The sequence below is a fragment of the Lepus europaeus genome, chromosome 19 (genome assembly GCF_033115175.1).
Source record: "Lepus europaeus isolate LE1 chromosome 19, mLepTim1.pri, whole genome shotgun sequence".
NCBI classification, from domain to species: Eukaryota; Metazoa; Chordata; class Mammalia; order Lagomorpha; family Leporidae; genus Lepus; species Lepus europaeus.
The window spans coordinates 7,537-16,391 of record NC_084845.1 but is presented as its reverse complement, the minus strand read 5'-3'; the positions used below and the strand labels follow the sequence as shown (position 1 = coordinate 16,391).

At 58.7% G+C, this 8,855-nt stretch overlaps 1 protein-coding gene across 3 annotated transcripts; it reads right to left on the bottom strand.

Annotated features, from left to right (window-relative positions):
- Nucleotides 1-335: 335 nt before the first annotated feature.
- LOC133748558 (myeloid zinc finger 1-like) lies at nt 336-8,560 on the bottom strand. Of its 3 annotated transcripts, XM_062177446.1 has the most exons (6): nt 8,304-8,560; nt 6,769-7,204; nt 6,174-6,345; nt 5,754-5,812; nt 5,532-5,652; nt 336-2,477 (listed from the first exon to the last, which is right to left on the bottom strand). In XM_062177446.1, exons 2-6 carry the CDS (start codon nt 7,162-7,164, stop codon nt 1,066-1,068), a joined length of 2,160 nt encoding a protein of 719 aa, XP_062033430.1. In that variant the 5' UTR covers nt 7,165-7,204; nt 8,304-8,560; the 3' UTR covers nt 336-1,065. The 3 variants fall into 3 exon arrangements, with proteins under 3 accessions (XP_062033430.1, XP_062033429.1, XP_062033431.1); XM_062177445.1 differs by having other exon boundaries at nt 6,769-8,560; XM_062177447.1 differs by lacking the exon at nt 8,304-8,560 and having other exon boundaries at nt 6,174-6,263; nt 6,769-6,841.
- Nucleotides 8,561-8,855: the final 295 nt, after the last annotated feature.

Sequence of the window (8,855 nt, the reverse complement as noted above, 5' to 3'; positions counted from 1 at the left end):
CAGAACAGGTCCATTGGCCTCTCACGGACATCCACACTGCAGGAGTCTCATCCTGTGTCCCTGAGGCCCTTTCCTCGGAGCCCAGAGACCCCAGGACCGACCAGACACGACCCCCTAATGAAGGCTGTGGTTCCAGGCCCTTAGGACCTCACTGCCAGCTAACAGGCCCCTGGACCAATCCAGCAGTACACCCTCCTTCTCAGGAGTCTGGGTCTCACTGGAGCTTTTAAGTTGTTCCTCCTGAGCACCACTTCCTCCACAGCTAGATTTACCATTTTCAGTCACTCATCAGACATCTAACACCTGATTAGCAGAAAAGCTAAACTTCTGCAGTGGCTCTGTCTTATTTATTTGAGAGGCAGACACACACACACACATACACACAGTGAGGGAGCTCCCATCAGTTCATTTCCCAAGTGCCTGCAAAGGTCAGGGCTCTGAAGCCTGGAGCCAGGAACTCAATGCAGGTCTTCCACACGAGTGGCAGAACCCAATTACTTGGGCCATAGTCTTTGCCCTTTAGGGCCTAAATTGGGAGAAAGCCGTACTCAGGAGCCAGAGCTGGGGGATCAAACCCAGGCATCCTAACTGGTGTCTTAGCTGCCAGGCCAGACATCCGTTCCCTTGTCGTCAGTGGTGACCGCCTGATGACCAAGCCTAGCACATGCTGTTCACGAGCTGGTGTCCAGCACATGCTCACAGAGGACGTCTCCTCCTCTCTGGGTCTGGGATACTAAGGGCTGCTGCTCAGGAAGAGTGGAGGCTGGGCTGCCCAGGGCGGCTCTGGGGCACCTGCTGCTGGGCCAGTTCCTCTAGGCAAGCCAGAGGCAGGTACAGGAGCCTCTCACAGACGGCAGCAGGCGCTGCCAGGAGTCACTTGTGGGTACAGAGGAGTGCTGGATAGGGTGGCAGAGAGGGGCTTGCAGATGGAGTGCAGTGAGTGGGTGGAGACCCGACTCTGTTTACTGTTTATTAAGCACCTACGGGGGACCACGGGTGGACAGGCTGCCTCTACCTCTGATCACAACACTGTGAGGTAGTGGACGCAGGGCGTGCTGGCTGGAGCTACTCCACGCTGTGGACACGCTGGTGCTGGATGAGCTTGGTGCTCTGGTGGAAACAGCGCCCACAGTCCTGGCAGGCGAAGGGCTTCTCTCGCCGGTGGGTGCGCAGGTGCTGTGTGAGCGTGGGCCGCTGGCGGAAGGTCTTGCCGCACTCGGTACACTTGTAGGGCCGCTCCCCGGTGTGGATGCGCCGGTGCTGGGTGAGGTTGGCGTGCTGCCGGAAGCTCTGGCCGCACTCCGGGCAGGTGAAGGGCCGCTCGCCGGTGTGGATCCGCTGGTGCTCCGTGAGCCGCGACACCTGCGTGAAGCCCAGGCCGCACTCACCGCAGTGGTACGGCTTCTCCCCTGTGTGTGTCCTCTGGTGGCGGGTGAGCTTGAGGCGCTGGCTGAAGCGCTGGCCACACTCGGGGCAGGCAAAAGGCTTTTCGCCGGTGTGCACACGCAGGTGCTGCGTGAGCGTGGGCCGCTGGCGGAAGGTCTTGCCGCACTCGGCGCAAGCGAAGGGCCGCTCTCCGGTGTGGATGCGCCGGTGCTGGGTGAGGTTGGAGCGCTGGCGGAAGCTCTGGCCGCACTCGGCGCAGGCAAAGGGGCGCTCGCCACTGTGTACTCGCCGGTGCTGCAGCAGCACCGAGCGGCGCCCGAAGCGCTCTCCGCACTCCACGCAGCCAAAGGACTTGTCGCCCGTGTGTACCGCCTGGTGCTCCAGCAGCACTGCACGCCGCGTGAAGCTCTCACGGCACTCACTGCATGGGAAGGGACCGGGGGGCTCGGGCACGCCGGGAGGCGCAGGCGGTGTGGTGCCGGGGCCTGGGGGATCGCCATGGATGCGCTGGTGCTGCAGCAGGTTGGAGCGCTGCCGGAAGCTCTGGCCACACTCTGTGCAACGAAAGGGCTGCTCCCCCGTGTGCACCCTGCGGTGCTCCTCGAGGCGTGCGTTGCGCACGAAACCCTGGCCGCAGTCGCAGCACACAAACGGCCGCTCCTCCGTGTGTGTCAGCTGGTGGCGCAGCAGGTGCGAGCTGCGGCTGAAGCTGCGGCCGCACTCGCCGCACATGAATGGCCGCTCACCCGTGTGTATCTTCTGGTGCCTCAGCAGGTTGCTGCGCTGGCTGAACACCTTGCCACACATGTCACAACAGCCGCCCCGAACTGCCCGGGAGCCAGTGCTAGGGCGGCCTCGTCCCCGGCCCCTAGAGGTGTGCCAGCGGGTGGCAATCAGGGTGGCCTGGCGGGAATCTCTGTCTGTGGGGTCTTGCTCACCTCCCAGGTTGCTGGCGCACCGGAAGCCACCCTCAGGGGAGGGTGTCTGGATCTGGGCTGAGAGGCCGGCCATGCTGAGGTCCCAGGGGATGTGGAGGTGGGGGCTCACAGTGCTTGGGTCTGCAGGGTCCCTGTCCATCTGTAGTGCAAATCCTGTGTACACAAGGATACCCACTCATCTCTGATGGAGTGCCCGATGCCCAGACCCACTTCACCCTGGGGGGACACATTGTAAAACTGCCTCTGGAACTGACCAATGAGGCAGATAATGGTGACAAGGCCAGGGACGTGAGGTGGCAGTGGTGCAGTGCTGGGAGGAGCTCCCTAGGTCTGCCCTAAGTTGGGAGACGTCACCTTTCTGCAAGGGCCGTAGGCAGCAGCTGGGGCGGGCAATGATGGCCTCTGTAAAGGCAGAGAAGCAGGTGGGTGAGGGAGGAGGGAGGACGGAGGTGGAGACAACAGGGAGGGGCAGGGGCTGCAGGCCCCTGGGCTCTGGTCTGGGGTGTAGATGTACCTTGGGAGAAGCCTGGGGGTGCATCTGAGGAGCAGAGGCTTCATGCAGGCGGCTGGGCAAGCTGAGAATGGGCACTGGAGCACATGCTGGGACAGACAGCCCTAGGCCTGCATGTGAGCAGCTTGGTGGGAAGTGTCTAGGAAAAGCAGCAGGTCCCAGCCACCGGTGAGCACTCTGCTGTTAGGGGCTGCGTGAGGGAGCAGGCATTAGCAAGGCAACTGAGAAGCAGAGGCTGGAGAGATAGGAAGCATGGAGGAGGTTAAACCAAGAAGACTTGAGACAGTAGTGAGAGCTTTAGTGGGCAACAGAAAATCCATAAGACATCAAAAAAAAAAAAAAAGTAGGTTAAATTAGAATGCATCAAAGGAAATGAGCAAAAACCACCCCAGAATTAAAAAAAAAAAAAAAAACATGTGACAAACTGAAAAACTCTCCAGAGGCAAAGAGTGTCAATAAATCAGTAAGAGCCAAGACACACATGGGACTCTTCTAAGAGCCCACCGTTGTATCTTCAAGCATTTTATGCAATCCATTGTTGACCACATTGTTATGTGGCACATAACTGTATGTTTCCTCCTCTATATACAGAATCTTTCTGGAAGGGTGCATAAGAAACTCGTGATGCTGGCTGTTGGGGAGCTAGACTACGTGACACAGGCAAGGAAGAGGCACTAACTGAATGCATTAGCTTTTCAATATATTCTCAAGATGGAAACATTAGAAAGACTTCTCTGGATGCAAAGAGGCATAGTTGGGGGGGGGGGCACAGGACTAGCCAGGGGACACACAGAGATATCTGAAGTGGCCAAGGGGAATCATTGTTGATGTGCGTAGTTGGTTACATGGCAAGTACAACCTGAGGAGAACAGGGCTACAGAGAAGGAACCAGCCTAGGAGCTTGAGCCAGTGTTGTCGGTGTAGCTGGGTGAAAGCTGAGAGACTGTGGATGTGAACTGTGAGAGAAGCAAAGAAATCATTAGCCTCACAGCACAATTCAGGCCTGGCCAGGCCAGCTGAAGGCTGGAGCGGCAGAACTGGGGCTCAGAGCTGCCAGCCAGACTTGTGGTCCCCTTGTCTTATGCATGAGCAAATAGCTTGGAGGGAACAAAGACTAAACTTGGAGAAAAAAAAAAAAACAAAACTTATCGCTGCTCTCAGAGAAGAAAGAAAATTTGCTGCAACTAAAGAACAGGAAGAGGTTAGAGAATGAACATTCAGAGAATGAAAACACTCTTGGAAATAAAAAGTATGCTAACAAAATGAAAATCCTAAGTGAAAGTCTAGGAGATACAAGTGAGACAATTTCCTGGAAAATAGAGCAGAAAGACAAAGAGATTGGAAAATGGGGGTAACAAGATATTAGAGGACTTGAGGCTGGCGCCGTGGCTCAACAGGCTAATCCTCCGCCTTGCGGCACCAGCACACTGGGTTCTAGTCCTGGTCGGGGCGCCGGATTGTATCCCGGTTGCCCCTCTTCCAGGCCAGTTCTCTGCTATGGCCCGGGGAAGGCAGTGGAGGATGGCCCAAGTCCTTGGGCCCTGCACCTGTATGGGAGACCAGGAGAAGCACCTGGCTCCTGCCTTCAGATCAGCGCGGTGCGCCGGCCACAGCGGCCATTGGAGGGTAAACCAACGGCAAAAAGGAAGACCTTTCTCTCTGTCTCTCTCTCTCTCTCACTATCCACTCTGCCTGTTTAAAAAAAAAAAAAAAAAAAAAAGATATTAGAGGACTTGAACCAGAGGCCAGTAGCCAAATAACAGGCATCCTGACAAAGAGAACAGATCAGTGGAGCAAAAGGAAATCAAAGAAACACTTCAAGGTCATTTTCTACAACTGAGAGATGTGAAAACGACTCACTTACAATGGTGATTTTAAAATCTGACATAGAGTTAGTAAGAGCCCCTCCTGGGAGCTGGTGTTAGCCTAGTCGTTAAGATGCCCACCTCCCGGTCAGAGTGCCAGGGTTCATTTCCTGGCTCCAGCTCCTGATTCCAGCTTCCTGCCAATGCAGACCATGGGAAGCAACCTGTGATGGTGAGGTCTCCCTGCCACCCACGTGTGACTGCAGTCCCAGTTTCAGCCTGGCCTAGCACTGGCAGTGGCAGGCATCTGGGGAGTAAACCAGCAGATGGGATCCCTGTTTCTCAGATAATACTTAACACCTCATAGCCCCACCCCTGCCAAACAGGGGAGTAAACCAAGGATGAGAAGACCTTGTGTCTACACAATAGGAAGAACAGAAGATGGGGAGCAGGGGAGGAGCATGGATGATGGCAGAGGTGTACAGCAGGGTGCCGCTGGCCTGGGATGTCTAGGTATTGGGCAGGACCTTGGGCTTTCTCTGCCTGATCTCCTTTCTGTACCAAGATGCTTCCTGAGTGCCCACAGTACCAACCTGCTGTCCTTGGCTGGTCCTGAGCCTCCCAGTCAGATGCAAGCCCAGGTCTGGAGGCCGTGTGGCATGTCAGAACAAAGATGTGGGTATGGGAAACACAGACCCCATTCTCAAACTTTACTGTGTTGGGGAGCAGAAGCTAGAGGAGTCATGGGGTCAGTGTCTGGCTCTTGACAGAAGACACTAGAGCAGGCTGATGGTTTGGGGAATGAGAGAGTTTTGGGGCCAGGAGCATGGCCAGTGGACACGGTGCTGTCAACTAGGAGGACCCAGCCCCACCATGTCCCATCTCACTCACCTGGAGAGAAGATGTCTCCAGATTCCTCATGCCATAGGGGCCCTGGGCAGTCCTTCCATGAGGGCCTCTCAGGCCCAGTCTCACTGTGTGGAGAGACCTGGTCCAACGTTGTCTCACAGCCCTGAAACCAGAGTGGCCACTGCTCACTTATGCCCAGCTGGGCCCAGGCAGAGGCCTCCCTGACACTCTCAGGGAGTGAGGCGCAGGCTGTGCAGGGCTCACCTGGGCCTCCTCAGGTGGAAGGGTGGGTACAGCCTCTAGAAGCCCAGAGTCCAGAAGCTCTAGAGAGAAAGAGTGGGTCAGGTAGTCCAAGGGAGTTCTCACTGGTGTGCAGTGAGTCAGGACTTAGGCAGGGAGAAGACCTGGGTATGGGGCTGGGGTGGGGCAAAGCAGGGCACCCTGGGAGGTGAGGGGTCAAGCTGCAGTGGTAATGAGGTGGCTTGCATGCCAGCCGACAGCTGTGGAAGTGGGGCTGTGGCAGTCAGGGCTGACATCAAAGAGGGGTGAATCAGAGGGGAGACCCGACTGGGTGAGAGATGGGAACCGTTCCATCTAACAGGGGCACAGCTCCGTGGACTCAGACTGCCTAGTCCAGGCCACCCTGGTCTACCCAACCAGGCCCTGGTCCCTGCCCACCCTCACCTGGGTCTTCTGTAACATCTGGCTCCTCTTTCACCTGTAGGCCCAGTGGTGATTGCTGCATGGCCTCAGGCAGTATCTTAGGCCCAGGCTCTGGAGTTTGAGGTAGAGAATGGAAGCTGGAGGGGTCCATCTTCTCTGATAGGACCTCCTGGCCCTGCACATGGACTGTGACCTGTGGAGGTGTCCTCACCATGAGGCCCAAGTAGACAGTAGGGCTGTGTGCGGCTTGGAGTTCAGGGACACCCACGCATTCCAAGACCCCACGGATCTGCCTGGTAAACCTAAGTCCTTCAAGGACCTACCTCCTCTGGGCTCCAGTCAGGAAGTGAAGTTGCTTTCCTGCTGACACACAGCACTACCTGGTACCCTCCTCTCTCCCATCCTGTAGTTCCCAGGTGATGCAAGAACGGGCTGGTGAGGCTGGCTCTGGAACCCCTCCCTGCCCTGGGCAGCCTTGCAGTCTATTGCAATGTGGTCCCTCCTCTCCCACAAGGATATGTGTGTGTGTGACTACGGCATCTCCCACCACCCCCAGAGTAAAGCACAGCTGGACAGCGCTCCGGCCTGACCCCTCTGCTCAGGGCCACTGACTCACCCATTGCCGAGGCCCGCCTGGCTCCTGGCGAAGCCTGTCAACCAAGGTAGCAGCCTCCTCGGGGCTGCCTGGCTGCTGCCCCTGCACATGAGCCTGGATCTCGGGGGGCAGTGCACCCAGGAACTGCTCCAGCACCAGAAGCTCCAGCATCTGCTCCTTGGAGTGCACATCTGGCTGCAGCCACTGGCGACACAGCTCTCGGAGCCGGGCCAGGGCCTCTCGGGGACCCACTGCCTCCTCGTAGCGGAAACACCGGAAGCGCAGGCGTGCGGCCTCGGGGCCTGGGTCCCACAGGGCAGCTTCGCCTTCCTCCTCAGAGTCCTCCAGCTTCACCGTGAAAGGCCCCTCGTCTTCTGGGGGTGTGCCACCCGGGGAACCCAGCACAGCTGGTCTCATTGAGAGTAACAGAGCAGCTCTCTGAGGCCGGTGTCTGCCCCTGCAGCACACACAGGTAGAACACCCACTGAATGAACCTCCAACCTGCCCCGCTTGGAAGGCAGATGAGCAGACAACCACGGGCCACACCCAGGGCTGTCAGGGCTGGGCGCTTCCACTGAACCACTGGTGCTGGCTTCTTAGCTGGGCCTGTGTGGAGTCTGGTAGCTCTCTTACCCTAAACACAGTGTTTCTTAGGCCTAGAAGACACCTTCTCATAAATACAGCCACCCTTCCATGAGTGCAATCTCATCCCTGCTCTGTGGCTCTTCTACCAGGTGGACGCACCTGTACCGCTTACTGCCTGGGGACGAACACCACTGCTACCGCTCCCTCCCAGCACCTGTACCACCTGCTGCCCACTCCCTCCCAGCACCTGTACTGCCTGCTGCCTGGGGACTAGCACCGCTGCTCCCGCTCCCTCCCAGCACCTGTACCACCTACTGCCCGCTTCCTCCCAGCACCTGTACCGCCTGCTGTCTGGGGACTAGCACTGCTGCTGCCCACCTGCTGCCTGGGGACTGGCACCACTGCTGCCCGTTCCCTCCCAGCACCTGCACCACCTGCTGCCTGGGGACTAGCACCACTGCTACCACTCCCTCCCAGCACCTGTACCACCTACTGCCCACTCCCTCCCAGTACTTGTACCACCTGCTGCCTGGGGACTAGCACCACTGCTCCTGCTCCCTCCCAGCACCTGTACCACCTGCTGCCTGGGGACGAGCACCACTGCTCCCACTCCCTCCCAGCCTCATTCTGCGTCTCAACCGTGCAAAATAACTCGTGTGGTCCAGCTTCCCCTACTTGGTCCCGTCCACTGAGCCCAACTTATCACACCACACGATGCTCCATCTCTTCGATTGTCTGATTCAGGTGGGGCTGGGGGGTGAGGAAGCAGCTTCCAGAGGCCTACAAATGGCCCAAGACCGCCGGACCAGGACCAGCAATGACGGTCCAAGATTCTGATTCCACACGTCGGCGATCTTGTCCGCTCATCTGCAAACGGGGCTGCCGGTCCTACTCACAACGCTCCCGCAGCCGGGGATTTGTGCACGAATCTGCTTACTAAGAGGGTAGTGCCACAGCCACCGCCCACGTACCTTTGGTGGCATCAACCTCGAGGGCTACCTGAGCGCTTGAGTCAGAACTCCGCTCCTCAAGCTCCCAGCCCAGCTGAAACCCTGGGGGAAATGTGGGTCGCCGCCGAGCCGGCGGGTCCCCGCGAAGGTCCAGAACTACATCTCCCAGAGTCTAGCACGCCACGTCGGGTGCCGGCGGCGCCATGGCAGCAGAGCCCGTCGCCCTGGCAGCGAGTGCTGACTGACGGGACCCAGTCCCGCGCTCCCGGCCACGCCGGGCGGTGGGAACCCAGACCACAACCGCCGAGCCCTCACCCCTGCGCCCCGCGGGCCGCTCCGCGCTCGTGAGCATGCGCGCTGGCCGAGCCTCCGCTCCGGCCAGACTACGTCTCCCAGGATGCTTCGCGCCCCAGCCCAGCGTGTCCCCGCCCTCCCCCCGCGCCCGCCGCCTCCGTTTCTGCCCGCCTCCCACCCCGGCCCCTGAGGGTGGCGGTGGTCGCAATGAGCTCGCACTCCCGGCCGCTTCTTCCCACGCTGCCTGCCTCGAATCCAGGCGTCCGGCCCCTGTCGGCG